The following is a 22,152-nucleotide window of genomic DNA, read 5'->3' on the forward strand; positions in this document are numbered from 1 at the left end:
AATGCACGCAGCATGGGGAATAAACATGACAAGTTAGAGATCTGTGTGCAGTTGCAGGGCTACAATCTTGTTGGGATCACAGAGACGTGGTGGGACGGCTCCCATGATTAGAGTGTCACAATGAAGGGATACAGGGTCTTTAGGAACGAGCAGCTAGGACAACAAGGAGGGGGAAGTCACTCTTTATGTGAAAGAGCAGTCGGAGTGCATGGAGCTCTGCCTGGGGTGGATGAGGAACCAAATGAAGGGTTATAGGTGAGGATTAGAGGACAGGTAAAGGTGATGTTATAGTGGGTGTCTGCTATAGGCCACCTGACCAGGAAGAACAAGTGGATGAGGTAGACAGATAGGAGCAGTCTCACATTCGCAAGCCCTGGTCCTCATGGGGGACTTCAACCACCCAGATATTTTCTGGAGGGACAACACAGCAGGGCATAAGCAATCCACAAGGTTCCTGAAGTGCACTGATAACCTTTTCCTCCAAGTCATAAAGGAGCCAAGGCGGACCAATGAAGCACTGCTTTGCTGGCCCCCTCATACCAATGAGGGGCTTGTTGGGAATGTGAAGCTCAAAGGCAGCCTTGGCTGAAGTGAGCATGAGATGGTGGAGCTCAGGATCCTGAGGGGAGTCACAGAATCACAGAATGGTAGGGGTTGAAAGGGACCTGTGGAGATCATCTAGTCCAACCCCTCTGCTAAAGCAGGATCACCTAGAGCAGGTTGCACAAGATCGCATCCAGGTGGGTTTTGAATATCTCCAGAGAAGGAGACTGCACAACCTCTCTGGGCAGCCTGTGCCAGTGTTCTGTCACCGTCAAAGTGAAGAAGTTTTTCCTTATATTGAGATGGAACTTCCTGTGTTTCAGTTTGTGCCCGTTGACCCTTGTCCTGTCACTGGGCACCATTGAAATGAGTCTGGCCCCATCCTCTTGACATCCACCCTTTAGATATTTTTAAGCATTGATCAGATCCCCTCTCAGTCTTCTCCTCTCCAGGCTAAACAGACCAGCTCTCTCAGCCTTTCCTCGTACAAGAGATGCTCCAGTCCCCTCATCATCCTCGTAGCCCTTCGCTGGACTCTCTCCAGTAGTTCCTTGTCTTTCTTGAACTGCGGAGCCCACAACTGGACACAGTGTTCCAGATGTGGCCTCACCAGGGCAGAGTAGAGGGGGAGGAGAACCTCCCTCGACCTGCTGGCCACACTCTTCTTAATGCACCCCAGGATACCATTGGCCTTCTTGGCCACCAGGGCACATTGCTGGCTCATGTTGTCCACCAGGACTCCCAGGTCCTTCTCCGCAGAGCTGATTCCCAGCTGCTTCCCAGATCAACCCCTAACCTGTACTGGTGCTTGGGGTTATTCCTCCCTAGGTGCAGGACCCTACACTTGCCCTTTTTGAATTTCACTTGACTCCTTTCCGCCCAACTCTCTATCTGTCCAGATCTCGCTGAATGGCAGCACAGCCTTCTGGTGTATCGAAGGGAAGGAGTGTAAAAAGCAAGTTCACAACCCTGGACTTCAGGAGAGTGAACTTTGGCCTCTTCAAAGATCTGTTTGGAAGAGTCTATGTGATAAGTCCCTGGAGGGACGAGGAGCCCTAAAAAGCTGGTTAATATTCAATGATCACCTCCTCTGAGCTCGTAAGCAGTGAAGTCAAGCAAAAATGCCAGGAAGCCTGTGTAGATGAAGAAGGAGCTCCTAGTCAAACTCAAACGCAAAAAGGAAGCATAGAAAGGGTGGAAGCAAGGATGAGTAACCTGGGAGGAATACAAAACATTGTTCAAGCATATAGGGATGAAGTTAGGAAAGCTAAAGCCCAGCTGGAACTGGATCTAGCCTGGGATGTCAAAGACAACAAGAATGGCTTCTATAAATACATAGGTGACAAAAGGAAGACTAGGGAAAATGTGGGCCCATTGCTAAATGAGATGGGTGATCTGGTGACACTGAACATGGAAAAGGCTGAGTTACTGAATGCCTTATTTGCCTCAGTCTGTACTAGCAAGACCAAGCTTCAGGAATCCCAGGTCCCAGAGAACAGGGGAAAAGGCTGGAGCAAGGAAGTTGTACCCTTGGTGGAAGAGGATCAAGTCAGGGGATACTTAAGCAAACTGGACAAAATGGGCCCTGATGGGATGCACCATGAGTGCTGAAGGAGCTGGCAGATGTCATTGCAAGGCCACTCTTCGTAATCTTGACTAGGACAGGTGCCTGAGGGCTGGAGGAAAGCAAATATGACTTCCATCTTCAGGAAGAGCAAGAAGGAACTACAAGCTGGTCAGCCTCACCCTGATCCCTGGGAAGACAATGGCACAGCTAATCCTAGAAACCATTTCCAGGCACTTGAGTGACAACAAAATCATCAGGAGTCATCAGTATGTTATTACCGAGGGGAAGTCATGCTTGACCAACTTAAATAAACTTCTATAATAAAGTGATTGACCTGGTAGATGAGGGGAGAGCAATCTGGATGTCACCAAGGCCATTGACACGGTCTCCCATAAAATCCTTACAGACAAGCTGTTGATGTCTGGTCTGGATAAGCAGACAGCGAGGTGGACTGAAACCTGGCAGGCTGAAAAGCACAACGGCGTGGGGGCAGGGAATGGCCGCCTCAGAACCGCTGACCGCCGGCCCCGCGCGCCCTCCTCCCGGAGAAGTGCTTTTCGCGCTGTCCGCCCCAATGGCCGCCACTTTCCTCCTCCTCCGGAAGCGGCGTGTAGGTTTTCCTCCTTTGAGCAGGAACTCTATGCAACCTAACTGAAGACGGAAGAGGGGAAGCAGGAAGTTATTGAAGGAAAGAGCCCCGTAACGCTGTCGTGGGCGGGGGGGCCGCGCCATGGCGTTATCACGGTAGCGCCGGCACCTGCCATGGGGGAAGAGGAGGGGGAACGAGGCGAAGCAAGCGGCAACTACAAATCCCGGCAAGCCGTGCCGCGCTCCCGCCCCACGTCTCCCCTCCCCGCCATCCCCGGGTTGAAAGAGGAAGCGGAGACGCGCTGGGTCGGGGCGTTGGTGTGTCCTCGGGTGCTGGCGGCGGGGTGAGCGGGGCTGGGGCATTGTGAGGGGCGCGGGGCCGTCGCTTAGCAACCCAACTCCCGCAGGGCGGCTGGGCGAGGAGCGGGGTCCTGGTGAGGCCGCCGCTTCCTCAACCCGCCGCCCAGCCTGAGCTGTGGCGGCGGGGAGGCCCGGTGGCGGTGTGCCGCGGGGCTGGGGTGTCCGTGCGGCTAAAGAAACGTGAGTCAGCAAAGCCTCCGCCCTGGGTCCGGGCTGCCGGTGCCGCCCTCGGGCGGGTCGCGGTTCCTCGCCGTTCAAACGGAGATCTTCCGCTTGGTAGAATGGCGCTTGTTTTGAAGCAAGAAGCTCAGCCGCCTGGCTCTGCCGTGGTCCTAAAGCGGCCACAGGCATCAGAAATAGCTGTGGCTGCTAATAGTGCCTGAACTCGCCCCGCGTCTGTTACCAAACCGTCCTCTGTTCTAGCGGTAGTAGTGCGCCGTTAGGCTAGAGCTCCGGTCTGTCTCTTGCTAGGGTTTTCACAGTTAAGTACGCTGTTAACGCTGGCGGTATGCTACAGCCATGGTGGGATACAGGCATTGGGATGCTTTGTAGATTAGGCCACACTTTGTGTATTTGGAAAAACATAGTAAAGTGATTCGAGTTAAAACTGTTACTGCTTATTCTGGTATTACTGATAATTGTTGGTGAATGATGTAGAGAGGTTTGCTGAGTGCAAATAGGCTGTAAGGCCAAAGTAGGCATAAAATGGAAAATGCCATGTAGCTAAAGAAAACTTAGAAAATAAAATGATGAAGCATGTTTTGTTTTTTTGGGTTTTTTTAGATAATGGAGTCTCATAGCTCTATCGACATTCATGAGAGTACATCATCAACTTCTGAAAGTGAAGATGAGATTGAGTTCGTTGGAGTAAGTAGATCTTGTACTGGGAACATCTGCTTCTTGTAGTAAATATGGTCTCGGTAGCCTGATAAAATAGGAGGGAGCCTTTGCGTACTGTGTTGATGATCTTGATTGTATTTCAATGGAAAGCATTACTTCTGGATTTAAAGATAATTTAATTTGTAAATCTTTGTGGCAGATAACAGACTTATCTACCCTTTCTTTGAAAGGGTATAAGGTGATGTCAATTGGTCCTATAGAGAGAATATAGACTTAAGTATCCTAGCAGGTGAGTAGAGGGTTACAGTGATCAGTGAGGTACATGAGAAGTCATTGTAGATAACTTTTCTGGTAATCGTATTGCATTCAGTCCCACTGAAGTTAATGGAATAAAGCATTGCTTGCTCTGCAAAATGATTTCAAACCCGCTATACTTTGTTTAGAAGACAAGCGAGGAAATAATGGGTTAGAGGCCTTAAACAGTCTTCTCAAATTGTGAAGCACTGAATAATAGCTATAGTACAACACTTAGTCTAATGCAGACATGTGGCTTATGTGAATGTAACTTTAAGACACTTAATCTGTTGAATATCCAAGAGAAGCAGAATGTTTTTCATGCTGCCTGTGTTTTGGCCTCAGTCTGTCATCAGTGAAGTGGCGTTGGGTGGCAGGGATACGTGCAAGAACGGAAAGATGATCTTCCCGAAGGAGCATGTCATGTAAATAAGTGGTTAATTGATGCTAGAAGTAATAATGGGTGATTTCCTATGGATTTGTCTTATTTTTAATGCTGAACAGTAACTAGATTTTTTTTTTGTATGGTGTTTGATTAAAGCTTATGTTCAATGTACAGACTTTTTCTGCAGGGGTATTTAGGTGCTCAAGTATGAAGGACGTATATTTTTGTGAAAATTTTAGGTAGTTGATTATCTCTGAGACTTCTTGTCCTTTGAGTTGATATGGTCAAAATTGACTAACAAGTTCAAAGTTCATTATATACACACATAAGCATCCATGTGTAGCATGACTGTATAAGCTTCATTTTCCTGAAACACTGGGCAAACAATGAGGAAGCTACTATAGCTTTGGTTGAATGGCTGCTGGAGCACCAAGAGCAGCAATTGAAAGAAGAGAGACTTAGTAAATCAACACTTCTGATACCTCTTTTTTCTTTTTTTTTTTTTTCCTGGTTTCACCTGTGGATAATATGGAGCCTTATAGTCCCAGTGATGATTGCTTCTGAGAGAGTCTGCTATGTATAGGAAGATGACTGTGCTTAGGCTTGCTTGTGCAAGATTGGTATCTTGGGTTGAGGAGCTTACTGTTGTCACTGATGAATACAAGGGGAAAGGTGTGTGATGCTGGCCATTGCCTAATGTCAGCAACGTGTCCTTGGATCTCCCATTTGTTCCTCTGAGTGAGAGTGAACTTGGACTTTGCAAAAGGGTTTCTAAACTATTTGGCTAGCTTTAGGTCATCATTTCCATATAATAATGTGTATTGTTAGAAGTGTATAGGCTTCATAAATGTTGTCTATGAATGCTACCTGATCATCCAGGTACTATTTTCTGCACGTCCTGAGGACTCAGTGCACCAGGTGGTACCGTATAAATTGAATTGGAGAAGCCACTTGGATTTCTCAACTTGTGCTCATTTTGATAGAAAAAGTTGTAGGCCATGTGATCTCTGTGTTTTTCTTTTTTTTTTTTTTTCTTGAAAACAAGTTGGGTGGTTTTTTGGTGTGTTTTGTATTGAGATTGTTTTTTTGTGTGTGTGTGTTTTTTTATTTCAATTGCACGTCTTAGGGTGTTTGAATTCTTCTGTAGGACTATGGCAAAAAGTCCTCATTTGAAGGACCAAAAGGGATCTCCACTGCTGCCATAGTTTTTGAGCTTTTACAGTCAGATTCACCCTCATTCAGGAAACTTACAACTGTTCTTTGATGATTTCCTACCTTTTAATTCTGCATTACAATATGTTTTGTCCACTTAAAAATCATTAAATTCTAAATTTTGCATACCAGCAGAAAAATATAATTTAATCTACAACATTATTCCTGATGGCTTAATTTCTTAGGATAGGATAGTCTGGCTCCTATTCTGTTTCCTGGGGAAGTATAAGGCAAGAGTGAAGAGATTCACAGTATTAATGGAGTCTATAGCACTTAAGTAGACAGATTATTCAAGTTGCCACAGTCTACGCTGAAAGCATTGGACTCTTCCTGAAGTGGTGTTTTTTGTTTGGTTTTTATTTTTTGTTTGGGGTTTTTTAATGGTATCCATACACTCATACTTTGTTGCTGACTAATTTCTTTAAAGATGAGGCTCATCATTATGATGCTTTTTTAAAAAAATGTAAATTCTGCCTGATAAAGCTGTTGGCTTTCCTACAGAGTAGCTTTTCTTACCTTTGTTACTGTATGTGGGACTTCAAGATAATACGTAGTTTTAGAAAGTATTTTAATACTTCCTGACTCCTCTGTTATGTTACAATGGTGAACACTGTTAAGGAGGATATTTGTGTTTATTTTCTGTAAACATTTGTTAAGTACATGTAAAGATAATGTATCCAAAATAAAATTCAACTGGAAAATTGAAGATCTATGTATTTAAAAATTACTTTCATTTTCTGGTGTAATGTTACATTTATGCCAAGTCTTTTTCACTGTTGGTGATTTTTATTTCAAAAGTATGAATTCAAAGAAAAACTTACTTCCATAGGCCCTGGCTTATTCAATAATGAGCTCTAAATTTAATTCAACTTGAAATCCAAGAAAACCAAACATACTCCGTATACTTTGTAGCTTTTCCTTTTTACAATGTTTTGGCTGCACTTCATGAGAAAAGACAGAGTCCCTTTCTGCCCTGGGGGAGTTGGAACAGCCAGTTACTTTTTTTGCAAACAGATGTTTAAAAATTTGGGGTTTATTTCAATCCTGAAGAGGACTTCTGTATTATTTTGGGAACTGATGATACTAGAAAAATTGGTTTATTAAAAACAATTGCAGTTCTTTGAGTTCCTGCAGAGGTCTTAAGGAAAATCAAAAACTTTACCTGTTCCTTGTAATTATTGTTTTCCAATAAAAATAAATATTTGAAGAACATTTGGCCCTGGGATGTACCAAAATCAAGTTATTTGCTGAAACATGATAGTTACCATTTCAATATTTTGGTTCTTTCCCCCTGAGGTGTTAAATACTAGATATATAGACTCAAATATTTGTCTTTCTGGAACAGAAGAAAATTGTAGAGGTGTTACGAAGCATCTCTGAAGCAGGACTTCTGTTTTTGCTCACAAGCTAGCCATGGACTTGGATTTTTGTATGTGCTAGGTTACAGAAATCCAAACTTTCTAAGTGCATCTTGGTTCACGATGTTGGTCAGTTATTCAGCAGGCTTAAAGTTGGAAGTCTTCTGGGACAAAGATTTAGACCGCAAATAATACAATTTATGTCAGATTTTAAAATTTATTTTAATTTAGATTTGTTTCATGATAATTAGTTTGTTTACATGTGTATACACAATTATGCTCACATAATTATTTTGTCAAAGATATGTTAAGTCTGTGGTGTCAATGTATATTGAAAGCCAGTTTCATGCATTCTGTATGCTAGTGTGTATACAAAGCACAATTAAAGTTTTGCATAATTGTAAGTAAATGATATTTTTTCTGAATGCATGTAAAGCTGAGCAAGCAAACAAAAACCTTACATGATGTATCAGGAGTGGACAATCTACACACAAAATCTACCTCTAGTCCTAGAACTAGGTGTCTGTTAGCTATGCATGATAACCCAAAGACTGACTGAAATGAGGGAGGGGAAGAAAGTGAGACCACAGTTTAGGACTTTTTGAGAAAACTTCTGGAGACAGTAAAAATGAGCTTCACGGAACTCCTTGAGAAGAAACTGTCCTTGGAGATAAATATGAGTCTCCATCTTTACCAGCCACCAATTAAATGGACTTGATTATATTAACTGTTAGAATTGGTATTTTGCGTAGCATAGTGAAATTAGTTTTGTTGATTTAATGCTAATGCTTTCAACCAAAGCTATGAATAACAGCAGACACACCACAGCTGCCTGAAGACTCGAAAGATGCTTTTCTATCAACTAAAACCTAGAAATTCTTCTAGTAACCAAAATAGCTGTGATTTAGCCATTGGTTGATTGCTCGGTGGTGTGGCGGCTGTTTGGTGAGAAGAGGCTTTCAAAGATTGTTTAGAGAAGTCATTGAGAAGTGGAGTGTTGTTTTTTTTTTGTTTGGGTTTTTTGAATGTGAAGGATCTGCTTGCAAGATGTGAAGACTGAGCATATCTTAATACCAAGCATTGATGGCTCTTTGAGTGCCAAGTATGCTAGTGTAGTCAGCTAGAGAGGCCACAGCTGTCAGCTGTTTGTTGAGTGCTTATCCATATTGTTTCTTCTGTAATCTCAGGCTCTTGTGTGCCAAGATACTTTTTAGCTGGTGGTGGTCATCTTGGGGGGAGATACTAAGACTTGGATGAAGCTTGAAGCTAACTGATCCTCGGTTTCTTAACTCTCCTACAGTGATGAAATCCTAAGGGTTGGCACTATCTCTGTATTATGTTACTATTTAGTTTAACCAGTTGGAAAAAAAATGACGTAATTAAACTTCTCTTAACTTTCAGTTTGGGGCTCAGCCTGTGCAGAGATGAGCCCATAGAGCGAAAGCTGAGTTCCTGCTGTTGAGAACTTTCCCACCATGTGGTACTGGAGTATTCACTGGGAACGTTTACTAGCAATACCTGCTCTCTCTTGCTGGAAAAAGGATGTGTTTCACCTGGCACTGCTTCTCCAATCAAGATTAAAATTATAGGAAGTCCATCTGAAGCTATGGCTTGCATGAAATTCTCAGAAGGCCTCTATGAATGTTTAAAGGGTAGGGGAGTCCTAGACTCAGTTTCCCTCTGTGAGGAAGATTTCTATCCTGGGCCACTGAATAAAGAAGCTTTGAACTTACACTTTCATTTTGGTATCAACACCTTTTGGCAGACAGAAGCAGTGCTGTCAGGATGAGCCCAGGCTGAAGTCGCTGTCTCTTTAGAAATAGTATTTGGATACTTCTCTATGTAATGGCACTCAGATGGGGTCGATCTAAACCAGTGTCGTGACATTTAGTGATGACTTTCAACTAAGGTTTCTCATATATTGGTGTAAGCAGTTGCTGAGTGGATATACTTGGGATAGTTTTATACAGTTTTACCGAATTCTTATGCTGTCCCAAAATAGTCTTTTGTAGCACAGATGAGTTCTTGATCAGACACAGGATTGTAGTTCTTATACTTTTCAGTATTTCGTTTTAGTCTTCATCTAAGTTGGTTAAACTACCTACCAGTGAAACACAAACTAGCCTAAATAAATGCTACATATAGGACTTGCATTATTATTCAGGAGTGTATATCGGCAGATGATGTGATGGTTTGTTTTGGAGGGTTTTTTCTTCCTTTTTTTTTTTTTTGTGGAAAATAAGGGTGTATATCTTTGAGTAGTCATTTGAAAGAATTACCATATTGCATTTGTGTTCAAATTGGAATGCAATCCAAAAAGTAGTACACAAAAATTGTGTAGTAAGAGGCACAGAATTCAGAAGGAAAAAACATTTCATGTGTGCAAACAAGTGTAATATTACTTGTGTCAAATGGAATTTACTGTTCTGGTCACTAGAACTTCCTAGGCTTGAAAGCAAGTTACTCTGCTTTTCAGCTGTCAATTTCCTAACTTTTAGTTAGTTGTTGAACCCAGGGAGTAAGTAAACAGAAACCAGGAAAAGAAGCTACAGCTGTTAGGATCAGAGTTGAACATTTCAGAACACCTTATTGAACTGATTGGACAGTCAGGTGGTCTGAGTGTGACTTTGAACTGGTACTTGCTACCACTTGTTGTTTAATAAAGATTTGATTTATTGTTAAGTTTATAGAGGTCAGTTTTTACAAAGGCAAATGTGATTATTTATTTAAGATTTCATTTAGAAAACCACATTCTCTTTATTTAATGATAAAAGTTAAGCACTCTTTTGGGGTAATTTGAGGCCTGTAGCTTGATTCATATAAGTTTGTCATGTGTCCAAGATCTCATCCCTCTTCCTTCCCAGTGAGACAATGAGGACTGTTTATGCCTGGCCAGCTGAACAGCTTTACAGCCTTGAAAGGTGGAAGAATGTGAAGAATGAGATTCAGTAAGAGCAGGGAGAATTGCATGCTGCTGTTCTCTGTGCTGCTTCTCATGAGGCAATAAATCTTCCTAGCCTGCCCTTGCTGGTTGAGTGTTAAGTTCTTGAGGACACTGCCAAATATATGGCAGAGATGGTAGATAAAGTACTGCACCTCTTCAAGAAGTCAGTCTGCTGACTATTTTAAGTCCTCCTTCTGTTGGAAAACTTAGCTTTCTAAAAAATGAAGAATACCTTTGGAGTATGTAACGGCTCTGTGGTATCTGCCAGCAATATTGCTAATGGCTAATACTGCAGTTTAGTTAAAAACTGTCATATGATGTAGATGACATTGCATGTACAGACTTTTAAAAAAAAAACAACCACCACCTCACTACAAAAAACTTAAACTATCTTTGGTTTTGGTTTATTTACTCTGAGGTTAGATAATAACTTTCAGAATTTGGATGGAAAACTGTTTATGGCACATGGAGATTTTAGTTAACTTTGCTTCTGACCATGGATGTGAGTTAGGGTCACTAGGAATATTTTTGTTTGGTGTATGTAGACTTTGTCACCCTGTTTCCTACTCATGCTGATTATTTAATTGGCATGTGCTAATGCTGTAGCATGATAGGGATTTTTTTTAACCTGACATCAGGTTATGTGGACATAGTGCTTTTTTTGCCTTTAAAAACTGAAGAGTCATGTTGCAGTGAGTGTGGATGGAGCTCCAGACATTATTTTGTACATCTTCTTTAAAAAACTTATGACCTGTGTGTTTAGTTTGGGTTTGCTGATCCTAATTTTTCTTCTGTTTGCTTTTTCGTGAATGTGCCATCATTCTGCTATCTACCAGAAGCTTGTAGTAGAAATGTTAAAATTGGTATGAAGAGAGAGTGAATGGCTTAAACCATTAAGATGATTGCAGAAGACAAAGAATAGGGTTAGAGCCTTAAGACATCCTAAGGAGGAGAGAAAAACAATCAATAACCTTTAGTGACTCACAGAGGAGGTGCAGTGTGGAGACAGGCAAAAGATGGGAAATATGCAACAGGAGCACATGGCTGCCAAGCCAGGTAGAATAGAAGAGACCTAAGTACTTGTTGATAGCCCGGGTCCTTTGTCCTCCATATGGCTGCATGGAGTCCTAACCAGGCTTCCTGGATGCCCATCTTAGCAACTGAATGCTTGGCAGACAATTTGGACATGTGTCTTTGTGCTTTTGAGTATGTGGTGTGAATAGGTGAAACGTGTTTTCTTTTAAAATGAGCTCCCCCCTCACTGTGATTCCAATACAGAGAAGACACTTGTAACCTGCTTATGGAATATCTGCTCAGAAAGGAGTAGTCTTCAGGCCTTAAATGTGTATGAAACTGGTTCCCACTTTCTTAATGTTTGAAATGCCTAAAGTTTGAAAGTTTAATTTCTTTTGGAATTGAAATTTGTGTCTTTTAAAATGAATGAACAAAACTGAAACAAAACAAACCTGGAAAAAAACAATGAAAAACCATTTAGGATTGGTTAGTGACATCTAAGACTGTTACTCTCTTGATAACAGCCTGCTGCCCTATTACCGTTGAAGTAATGGTGCAAGTTAAATATCTTTAAAAATGTAGATCTAAGTTGATTGCGAAGCTGAAGAATATTAGGTTATTAAGCAAGCCAAGACTGTTCATTTGATTTTTTTTTTCTAGTTGATATTTACATGTTAAGTTATTGTCATTATTTGTGAATACTTACTTATTTGCGTGTTTTAACAATTTTATGGATTAGTCTAAGTGGAAAAGTTGCCCTGCAGAAATTTCATTGCTAGACCTTCTCGAAAACTTGGTGATATTCCCTGTCAGATATTGCTAATGCTGACAACGTGCTGTACTGCATGCAACATTTTATCTCTGAGGGAACCAGTGTAATACTTTTGTGTGTATTTTTAACACTTTTTTTCAGGAAGGACCTTTAAGACCTGTGCTTGAATGCATTGATCTTGTCAGTAGCGAGGATGAAGAACCTAACAGCAGTTCTTACACTCATGTGAGTATGTTGTAATGTATCTCGGACATTCTTGGTTGAATAAAATAATTATGTCTCCTGTATTTTTTCCCAATCAGTTACTCTTCATGAAAAAGTCGTTAGCGGTCTTTTTATCAAGTAATAAATAAACAAGTCATCATTCAAATCTTTTGGTTTTTACCTGCTGTTGAATGAAAGGCAAGAATGCCAACACTTTTTTTTTTTTTTGTCCAGAGCCATTTTTTGCCTTCTTGAAACGGAGTTACAACTTCTGAGTCATATGCTCTGATTCGACTCGTCCTGTGTGGAGCCAGGAGCTGGACTCAATGATCCTTATGGGTCCCTTCCAACTCAGGACATTCTATGATTCTGTTTGGCTTTCAGTGCTTTTAGCAAATGTGGCAAAGAAAAGAGAAGAAAAATGTCACTTCACAAGTGACCTCAGAAGTCAGTGTGTCCAATCTTTAGCCTGCAAATGTATCTGGTCTACTGCCAGGCCTTTTCCTTATAAAATGACTTGTTAGGAGCAGTTTATAGGTTGGAGGACCTTATTTTGATAACAGCTTGATCTTAACTCGGCCTCATTCTTCATAATCCCTCCTAAGAATGTATGAGTCAGAAGCAGGCTGGTCAGTTCGTGTGTTTTCCAAATGTATTGTGCCTACTCTGCAGGGCTTTTGAAAGGCATAGTGACTGAGAATGACTCTAATAGAGTTGGTTTTGGCAGTAGTGGTCATCTCTTTGCTTTCATTTTCCATTTTGCAGCAGAGGATGTGTGTAATAAAGCTGGTTCTTAAGGAAAGGTTGGTCTTCTGTATATGACTCCAGTGATGATTGCTAGAGCTGATCATGTAGCAGGCGCAAATTACAGTGTATGGCCTATCCCTCATGCTAGAAAAAGCTAATGATCTGCCTTTCTGAAGATACTGGGCAATCTTGTCTTAGTGCAAGATCACTTCTCACTTTTTCAGATGGGCTGCTTGTTGGCTTTGAAACCTTTAGAAATTTTGTTTACCTACTTAGAAGAATTTACTTAATTTTTAATTTGTTGGAGACTTCTAGGACATGCATCACAATCATTAATGCCCCTTCTTGTGCTTTGGTGAGGCAAGTGTTGATGTTGAATTGCCTTGAATGTGCAGGTGAATGCGGGCTGGCTTGTTTGGTTGGTTTTTTTAACAGAAGTTACAGATCCTTGTAAATAGAGAAAACTAGCAAGGGAGATCATGGAACTTTAGGATCAGAGTATCTGTACTGAATTATATCCTGACGCTTGGCCATTGCTTTTTACCATGTTAGTGCTTGTTAATTAACAATTACCAAATAGAAGTTTAACTTTTCCATTGTAGAGAACTATTAAGCATAAAGATCACATTGACTATCAGAAAGAACGAGTTGCGTCAACTTTGGATCGTCTGGCACGCCATGTTGAAGTAGAGAAACAGCAAAAAGAAGAGAAAAACAAAGCCTTTAAGGTATTGGACCATAGTTCCTTTCAGAAGAATTGCATAATACAGGCCTTGTAGTCACAAGTGTGTTTTCACTACTAAGTAAATAAAAAGATTCATGAGCCAGACCTGGAACCAGCAACTAGAGACTTTTGCTTCTGGGGCATTGTTTGAAACACAATATGGACTTTGTCTCTTCAGTGGCTTTTAACTGAGTAAACTGCTAGTCCTACTGCAGTTCCTAAGGAGAAAAAAACAAAAACAAAAACCACCAACAAACTAACTTCGTGCAAGCCAATGGCAAAAACTTGTTCTCTTGTTTGCATATACAGCAGAGGGACCTTAAATCAATTATTCTGGTTAAATAATTTAAAAATAACAGTTATCACAAACAACCATGCACCAAACCTGATTATTTACCTGCTTTATTCTAAGATTTTTGGGAAGCTGTTTGCCACGGATATAAATCTTTATATCAGGCAATATTCTGTAATGGGATAAAATTTTCTATATGTAAGGCATAATTTTAAATTTGAATCCCATTGTGCAGCCATTTGAAAGGCATGGATTTTTAATTTTTGTGACAAACTGGGAGGTGCAGTCAGTAGGCTTAAGGGTAGGTCTGCGATCACTGTGACCTGGACAGCCTGAAAGAATGGGCTTACAAGAACCTCATGAAATTTAACAAATTTGGGACAAATGCAAATCCAATATTTGTGGAATATGCTGACTTTCCAGCCTGATTTTCTGAATGCAGTTAATGGCTGTTAAAGTCATGTAATTATGCTATAGTTTCAGCTTATTTTAGTGTACCATAGACTATGCAACTGTAATAAACAGAGTAAAAGGCTGTTAGATATAGTCCAAGGTGGCCTTGATGTCTAGAGGCCTACATTCCTCTCCTGTCTCCTCCACTTAGAATTTGGCAATGTGTTAATGTCTCTATATACAGTTGAAAAACTGTGAAGTGGAGTCTGAGAATGAAGGTTAAAAAAATCCTTTTGTTAATGATGAATATTTTCCTGCTGGACAGCTCTTCACTCCTCATCAGGTAATGCAATCTGCAGAATTAAAATTACTCTTCAAAGTGAAACTGCCTTTTCTTTTTTTTTTTTTTTTTTCCCCTCAGCAGTGGACAGATAGACTCTTTGGTTTCAGTAACCGTTTTGTGTTGTGGTTTGGTTTTTTTTAAATTCCATACTTTTTGTAATCTTATAATTTTAAATTCTTCTTTGTTCTGTACGTGCTTCAGAAACTTAAGTAGGTATGGTAAAAATAAATTAATTGACCTAAGCTGTAGCTTTTATTTAGGGCACAAAAATTAGTATTTTTTTATTTTTTTTATTGCTCTTACATTCTATCTTTATTGTGTTGTATTGAAGTCAGGTTGTAAAGGGGTTTTTTTCCCCCTTTATGTTTTTGTGTTGTTTTGGGTTTTTTTTCCCCATAGGTTTTGAGACACCCATATGCAAGTTTTGGTATACACACTTAATCTTGATTTAAAAAAAAAAAAAAAAAAAACCACAAAAACAAACGAAAAAAAACCCAACCCACACTTGATTGCCACCTTACCTGATATGTTTTCCCCTTCAGGAGAAAGTTGATTCCCAATATGCTCATGGGTTGCAAGAACTAGAATTTATTCGGGAACGCAGCGACACGGAAGCTGCAAGATTATGTGTGGACCAATGGTTAAAAATGCCAGGTAAGAAGGAAACTAAGTTTCAGTCATATGTTTTTGAAGTCCTGCATTGCAGAATAGAACATCTGATAATTGTATTGAGCAATACTGACATTGAGCTTGCACGTGTCTCTTTTGTGCATAACCAAGTCTTACAGTATTAACTTTGCTAGAGTGTGGCATTTGAAATTTCTTATACACTCATTTCCATAAAAGCTATTCATCTAATGTTTTGCTGCTTAGAAAATGTAATATGCAAAATCTAAGAACCGCTAAGGCAATGTTAACTACTTACATAAGCAATGTTGCTAGAGGGAAAAGTATTACTGTTGCTCAGGAAAACGTCTACATAAGTAAGGATAATCTCAGGATGTTCAATCAATTTAAAATAGTGCCTGGAGGACCTGGAGGAAGGGTGTCAAAATGTTTGAAAAGTAATCCTAGTAAGGATTGAAGAGACAGATTCTTCAAGTGAAAGAGCAGACTTACCACAGTAGGATTGTAATACAGTGCATTGTTAGTTTGCTTTTAAGAATCAATATAACTTCATTTTTAAGTGCTTTAGGACTTGTATGTTATTTTGTTTGTTTTCTTAAGCCTCTATAATTCAGATTCTGGTTAAATGCTTTGTTTTATAACAGGTCTCAAACCAGACACCGTTAACAGTGGAAAAAGGAGTATTTATAAGAGGGCAGGTCAGGCGCAAGTCAACAGCAGTCCCATATCTTGTCCTGTGATGCATTGCAACAGAGAGTTTGATAATAGACCTCTTCTCCTAGGTCACCTTCAAAGGTAAGGACATAGTGCAAGAGCTCAATGCAAGAAATAATTATGAGAGCATATGCTTGAACTTAGGACATCAGTGTCAAGTCTACTTTAAACTGCCTATAGTGACAAAATTCCATTTGGCGAGCAGATTAGTGTGTTACCGATTTTACATAGATGATGTGATGAACTTCCTGGTTGGTTGTTTTTTTCATTCAGAATTGATTTCTTCCTCTTGTTAAGCAATTTTTTTAATATCTGGGTTTTTTGAGAAACAAGATTGCTGTTCATCAGTTCTGTTATTTTTTTTCATCCAAACTTGGAAAAGAGCAAAAGGCTAAGGTATACAACTTGATGGTAAGATTAAAAAGATGCCCCCTAATGAAGGGAAAGAGGAGCAAAGAGTAGCTGTAGGCCAGGCATCTGTTCATAGCTGATCATTGCTAGTCAGCGCTCACTGTGTCTGGGGTCAGTTCCAGCATTATACTGCCTTTTAACTCGTGAATGTGTCATGGGGCAGATGGTAAGGAGAAAAGTGAAGGGGAGTGTTGTGGGTTAACCCTGAAAGGCAGCTCAGCCCCACACAGCTGCTCGCTCCCCGCCCGCCCCCCCCCCCCCCCCCCCCCCCCCCCCCCCCCCCCCCCCCCCCCCCCCCCCCCGCCCCGGTGGGATGAGGAAGGGTAAAAGTGAGAAAACTCTGGGCTGAGGTAAAATAGTTTCAGTAAAGTAAAAGCTGCACACACAAGCAAAGCAAAATAAGGAATTCCCATTGATGGGCGGGGCTTTATCATGCATAATGGTTACTTGGGAAGACAAAAACCATCACCCTGAACATCCCCCCCATTCCTCCTCCACCCAGCTTTTATTGCTAAGCACGATGTCATATGGTATGAGAGATCCCTTTGGTCAGCTGAGGTCAGCTGTCCTGGCTGTGTCCCTTCCCAGCCTCTTGCCTACTCACTGGTTGGGGCAGTCTGAAAAACAGAGGAGGCCTTGACACTGTGCGAGTACTGCTCAGCAATAGCTGCAACAGTCCTGTACCATCAACACAGTTGTTCGTAAATCCAAAACACAGCACCATACAAGCTGCTATGAAGAATATTAACTCCATCCCAGGAAGGATGCAGGGAGGTAAAAATAAATTTAAAAAAATCCCTCCATAGGAAATAGAAGCTTTACTAGTTCTCTTGCTCTTAAAACCATTACGATTTCTCTGCAAAGTGTTCACTACAACAGGTAAGCTGCAGGGAGAATCACCTCTGTACACGATACTTCATCTTATATGGTTAATGATAGAGGAAGTGAGGAATTTTAGTTTAGGTTGATTTGATAGGTTTTCATCCGACACTTCAAAAGATATAATTTTTTCCCATTAAAAAACATTTTGACTATTTAGAGGGGACTAGTTTGTTAACTATTTCTTCCTCTCCAGGTTTGATCATTCTCCTTGTGACCCAACAGTCACATTACATGGACCCCCAAATAATGCTGTTGCCTGTGTGATATGCTGCAAAAGATTTTCAACCTCTCAGCAGTACAGTGATCATCTTTTATCTAAGGCAAGATCATAAGGATAAGTAACTCACCTGACTGAACATAGGAGAGGGTTTTCAAGACTTATAATTATGCACTGATTTTTTTTTAACCTTCTTTCTCTCCCATCCCTTCTTTTAGTCTTCGAGATATTTTTTCTTATTCTGCTGTGTTTCAAACACCTAGTGTATCCTGACGGTACTCCTATTAGATCTGACCATTAGGTTGTACTTTCAAGAGGATTGTAGTTCTGTCTTGAACCTCTTGTCCCTCTATTCATGCTGTGAAAAGGTATTCCCTTTTTTTGCATCTCCAAAACTATGAAAGATAAAGGCAAGTAGTTAGGGTGAAATAAATGATGGTAAAGAGAAGCAGCAGAAAGGAGATGGGGGAAGAAGAGACAACAGAATGAGAAAAGAAACTTGGGTGATTCAGATGCAAATGTTTCTTCTCTGTTTCTGGTCTGACAGATGTTTGCTGCTACTCACTAGTTAAATTACAGAAGGGAAAAGGATAATCTAGCATTTGAGTTTTGATTTGAATATAAGCTAATAGTATTTGCTTTTTTGGCGTTGTTCCTCCCTACTTCCACTCTTGCACTTTTTTTTTTTTGTAAGACTCTCTCTTTTCCTTTCGTTCATAACTTACCACTGTAAAACCTCAGTTTAATGACAGATCCTCAGGTGTTGTCTTTAGGGTGTGTGGTTTTATTTAAGCAGTCTGGTGTTGAATTGGATAATGGATAGTAGTTTTGAAGTTTAATGTTGTAATAACAAATACTGTTGTGTAGCCACCTAGTCTCCAGAAGCTGTGTTAAATTCAGGGGAAGTTTTAGATACTCTGAAAATCGGACTGCTTTTGCTAGTAGTAGTAACTCCTGATGCATAGTCATCCCTGACAAGCTTGAAAGATTGCATCATAGTTTGCCCCTGCTATTTTTCCATTCCTTCCAAGCTGTGTGTCTGTGGTGTGCCTTAGGGCTGATTAGCAGGAGTTACAGACAGGTTTGGTGAAAGGGAGTGGCTCTTGCAGCAGGCAAGAAGATGGGATTATTTTGGTGTGGAAGGATGGGGAGATAATCCTAAACAAAGCTGTGCAGGAAAGCATAAGCATGTCATGAAGATTCCTTGAGTGACATAAGAAAGGAGTAAGCAAAAACATCAGAAGCAAAATTAAAATATTTTTGCGCTGAAGGCAGGGATCTGAAGTTGATGTAGAAGGCAAAGGAGGCGGAAGAAGTTGATTTTATAAAAGTCACTGGTCTGTCAGGCTACTCTGAGGAGCAGCATTTTGAGAAGTTGGAGGTTAGCAAGATTAGGGAAGAACCAACATGAGGAAAACCAGCTGCTTTAGTGACAGAAGGAGCTTTTTCTAAGAGCCTGGGTAAAGGGACTAGCTAAGAACTGATGGAGCCCATCGTTCCTGAGGAAGGTGGTTGCTCCCAGTGGTGCAAGAAGGGAATAGAAAAGTTGCCAGTGGTTTAACTGCAGCCAGCACCTAAGCACCACACTGCTGCTTGCTTAATCTCCCCTGGCAGGATGAGAGAGGGAATTGTAAAAGTGAGAAAACTCATAGGTTGAGATAAAGGCAGTTTAATAGGTAAAGCAAAAGCTGTGCACACAAGCAAAGCAGAACAACAAATTCACCACTTCCCATGGGCAGGCAGGTGTTCAGCCATCTCCAGGAAAGCAGGGCTCCATGACGTGTAATGGCTACTTGGGAAGACAAATGCCATCACTCTGAACATCGTCCCTTCCTCCTCTTCCTTCCCCCAGCTTTATATGCTGAGCATGGCATATGGTATGGAATATCCCTTTGGTCAGTTGGGGTCAGCTGTCCTAGTTGTGTCCCCTCCCACTTTCTTGTGCACCCCCAGCCTACTCACTGGTGGGGTGGTGTGAGAAGCAGAAAAAGCCTTGACTCTGTGTAAGCACTGCTGAGCAGTAACGAAAACATCCCTGTGTTATCAGCACTGTTTTCATCACAAATCCAAAGCACAGCCCCATGCTAGCTACTATGAAAAAAATTAATTCTATCCCAGCCAAAACCAGCACACCAGCTTAGTAAGGATGAGTAGCTGAGTTTGACGATGGCAGTTTGGCCAGTCCCTTGTGTCTCGTGAGCATAGGGGTAGGCTGTAGATAAACATAGATGTGGTAGCTGAAAACCTAAGAGTGAAAATATTACCACAGAAGCAAGAGGAATGGAAGGACGTGAGGAGAACTGGGACTGGTTTCTTGACTTAATATTTTTCCTAACTAGATCATTTTCTCTTCCAGCTAAATGAAAATGATGGACATAAAAAAGATCTCCCTCCACAGCATATTCAGTGTTTTGCATGCCCAAACTGCTTCCTCCTTTTCACCAAAAGAGACGAATGCTTGGAGCATATGTCAGGAAAGAACCACTTCCTCCAGGTTTCTAAATTGAGTGGTATGTTGCTACTAAGTGTACTTCTTTTCATTTATTCTGATAATTGATCCTTATGATATGAAACGACTTATGTTTTTCTACTGTCTATAAAAGCTTAATGTTTGTAAGTTGGTTTTTAATGGATTCTTATTTTTAAGTTCTTAAATGTGTTACAGTGCTGTAAGAGGAGATGCTCTGAAATTCGTACTTTTGTGTAGAAAAGATTCCTCCATCACAGCTGCTGTGATGAGAAGCAGACTTTCCTTTATCTCCATGCTGTCAGGTCTCTCATACAAGTTTCTCATCCTCCAGTGATACTGTGCAACTACCTAAATAAGTTTACATTTAGCATGTTGATAGGAACTCGGACCAAAACACATACATTTCTTTTTCAATTCCAGTCAGACTGGCCGTGATGTTCCTTCCCCTCACTGTACTGTCTGAAGTCTATTTTTGTCAGTATCCTTGGCATTCCTGATGGAGAAGACCCATGACAGTTTCTTCTCCGTATAATTGCAAATTTAGCCTGCTTAGCTGGAACAGTGCTGCCAATCTGATGCCTTGCACTGGCAGCATTGCTACTGAAGGCTAAAATGCTGGTTATGTTGTGAGCTGATAACATCCTGAACAATAGTTACTAGATTCCACAGAAGATATCTGTCTGATTATGGTCTGGAAAACAGAGTTAATGACCATCATAGCTGTAGTGACTTTTTAGCTTTGACGTAAGCAATAGGCATTAAAGCATCTGCTTTAATGTTAAGTAAATGACTGAGACGGATGAGGTACTGATGGAGTTGACTTCTTATTCAAGAAGCTGCCATATTTTAGATAGTGTAGCTTTCAGGATAAACCTACGTGGCAAAAAGGATTGGTATGGTTATGAAGATGAGAAATAACTATATCTTCTGCCCTCCCCCAGCGTGGCTGCAGTAACTGTACAGTAAAGACAGGTTTTGAAGGAATCTTCCTGCAGGTCGAGTGAGTGCTGCTGTCTTCATGGAAGTGACAATCAGCTGCACGGTTCTGAGTTCTGTTATGTATTGTAAATCTAATGTACTTTTATTCTCAAATGGGTTATTAATTTTGAATGTGCTGACTGTAGATGCCTTTAAAATCAGGCCGTAGGTTTTAAAAAAGATTACTGGTGAGCTGTTGCTTTGAAAAGATTAAAAGCACAAAATAGTGTTTTCTTCTTTAGAGATGGATAGCGTGTAGTTCAGAACAAAAAAAAGTGCTCCATTTTTCCATTTGCATTGGTAGGTCTTCATGATTAATATCAGCATGGGCTGTAAGATCTGGAAGTGAAGTTGGTCGAAAGGCATAACCTCAAGTTACTGCCTGCTGATCATCACATCTTACTAAACAGAAAATTCAAAGAGAATTTGCCTCCTAATATGCAGAACATTAACAGCAATATAGAGTTCTCTTTTCAATATTTTTTTTTTATTCTACTGGTATCTGGAGTTAGTCATGGAGTATGTACTTGGAACAACAGCAAGTCCTGCACCTAAAAATTTAAGAAGAATTAACATTGAAGATGGGAAAGAGAGAAATGGCCAGAGTATGTGGGAACTTGTTAAATGATTTGTGTCTTTTTTAAACACACTACAGCTTTAAACAAAAGTGTATGTAGTAGGAGTAGACAGGTGGTGATAGATGGAGGGGAAGAAAGTCAGTAAGAACCTTTCTGAGAGAAATGTCTGACCTGACCTTGTAGAAGGAAGAAAAGGGAAGTAGAGTCAGTCACTGAGTGTGAAAAAACAAGATGCAAACAGATTCAAATATGAGATGGTTAAAGAAGTTTAAACAATTAATGCAGTTTTAAAGCTTCCATTGAATAATTACTGTGGCTCAACTGACACATGGTAACTTGCTTTCTGAACGCTGTGACAAATGAGTGCATACAGTACTATGTCACCTGAGAGCTGAAATACTATGAAAGAACTCTTTAACGCACGGTTGCACTTTCTGCCATTCCATGTTACAGATGAAATGAAGGCTGGCCTTCCTCTACCTTTCCCATCCTATGCAAAGAACCTTCTGATATCTCTGTGCAAAGAAGTCCCTTTCCAAGTAAAGTGTATATCCTGCTACCAGATACTACGCTCGCATATGGAATTAACAGCTCATTTCAGGTTTGTAAGAGACAACTGTCTTTATAATGTGAACATCCATGGATTGGTAACAGATAGGCAGACTTGTTCTTAGTGGTGCTAGTGGCTTTCAGGT

The 22,152-nt window shown here is 40.7% G+C and overlaps 1 protein-coding gene across 2 annotated transcripts in view; it reads left to right on the forward strand.

Moving 5' to 3' along the window:
• Positions 1-2,708: 2,708 nt before the first annotated feature.
• Positions 2,709-22,152, forward strand: part of ZNF451 (zinc finger protein 451) — a 43,330-nt gene continuing 23,886 nt past the window's right edge. The window contains exons 1-9 of one of the 2 annotated variants that reach the window (XR_012834427.1): positions 2,709-3,042; positions 3,842-3,925; positions 12,019-12,102; positions 13,431-13,556; positions 15,123-15,234; positions 15,852-16,002; positions 17,408-17,534; positions 19,788-19,941; positions 21,911-22,058. Coding sequence is in view for 1 of the 2 variants with exons in the window: in XM_075747406.1 (XP_075603521.1) it covers positions 3,845-3,925; positions 12,019-12,102; positions 13,431-13,556; positions 15,123-15,234; positions 15,852-16,002; positions 17,408-17,534; positions 19,788-19,941; positions 21,911-22,058 (983 nt within the window). In the remaining variant the exon portion in view is untranslated. The remainder of the gene's footprint in view (positions 3,043-3,841; positions 3,926-12,018; positions 12,103-13,430; positions 13,557-15,122; positions 15,235-15,851; positions 16,003-17,407; positions 17,535-19,787; positions 19,942-21,910; positions 22,059-22,152) is intronic. The other variant, XM_075747406.1, reaches the window with a different exon arrangement.

Source organism: Balearica regulorum, chromosome 3, assembly GCF_011004875.1.
Source record: "Balearica regulorum gibbericeps isolate bBalReg1 chromosome 3, bBalReg1.pri, whole genome shotgun sequence".
NCBI lineage: Eukaryota > Metazoa > Chordata > Aves > Gruiformes > Gruidae > Balearica > Balearica regulorum.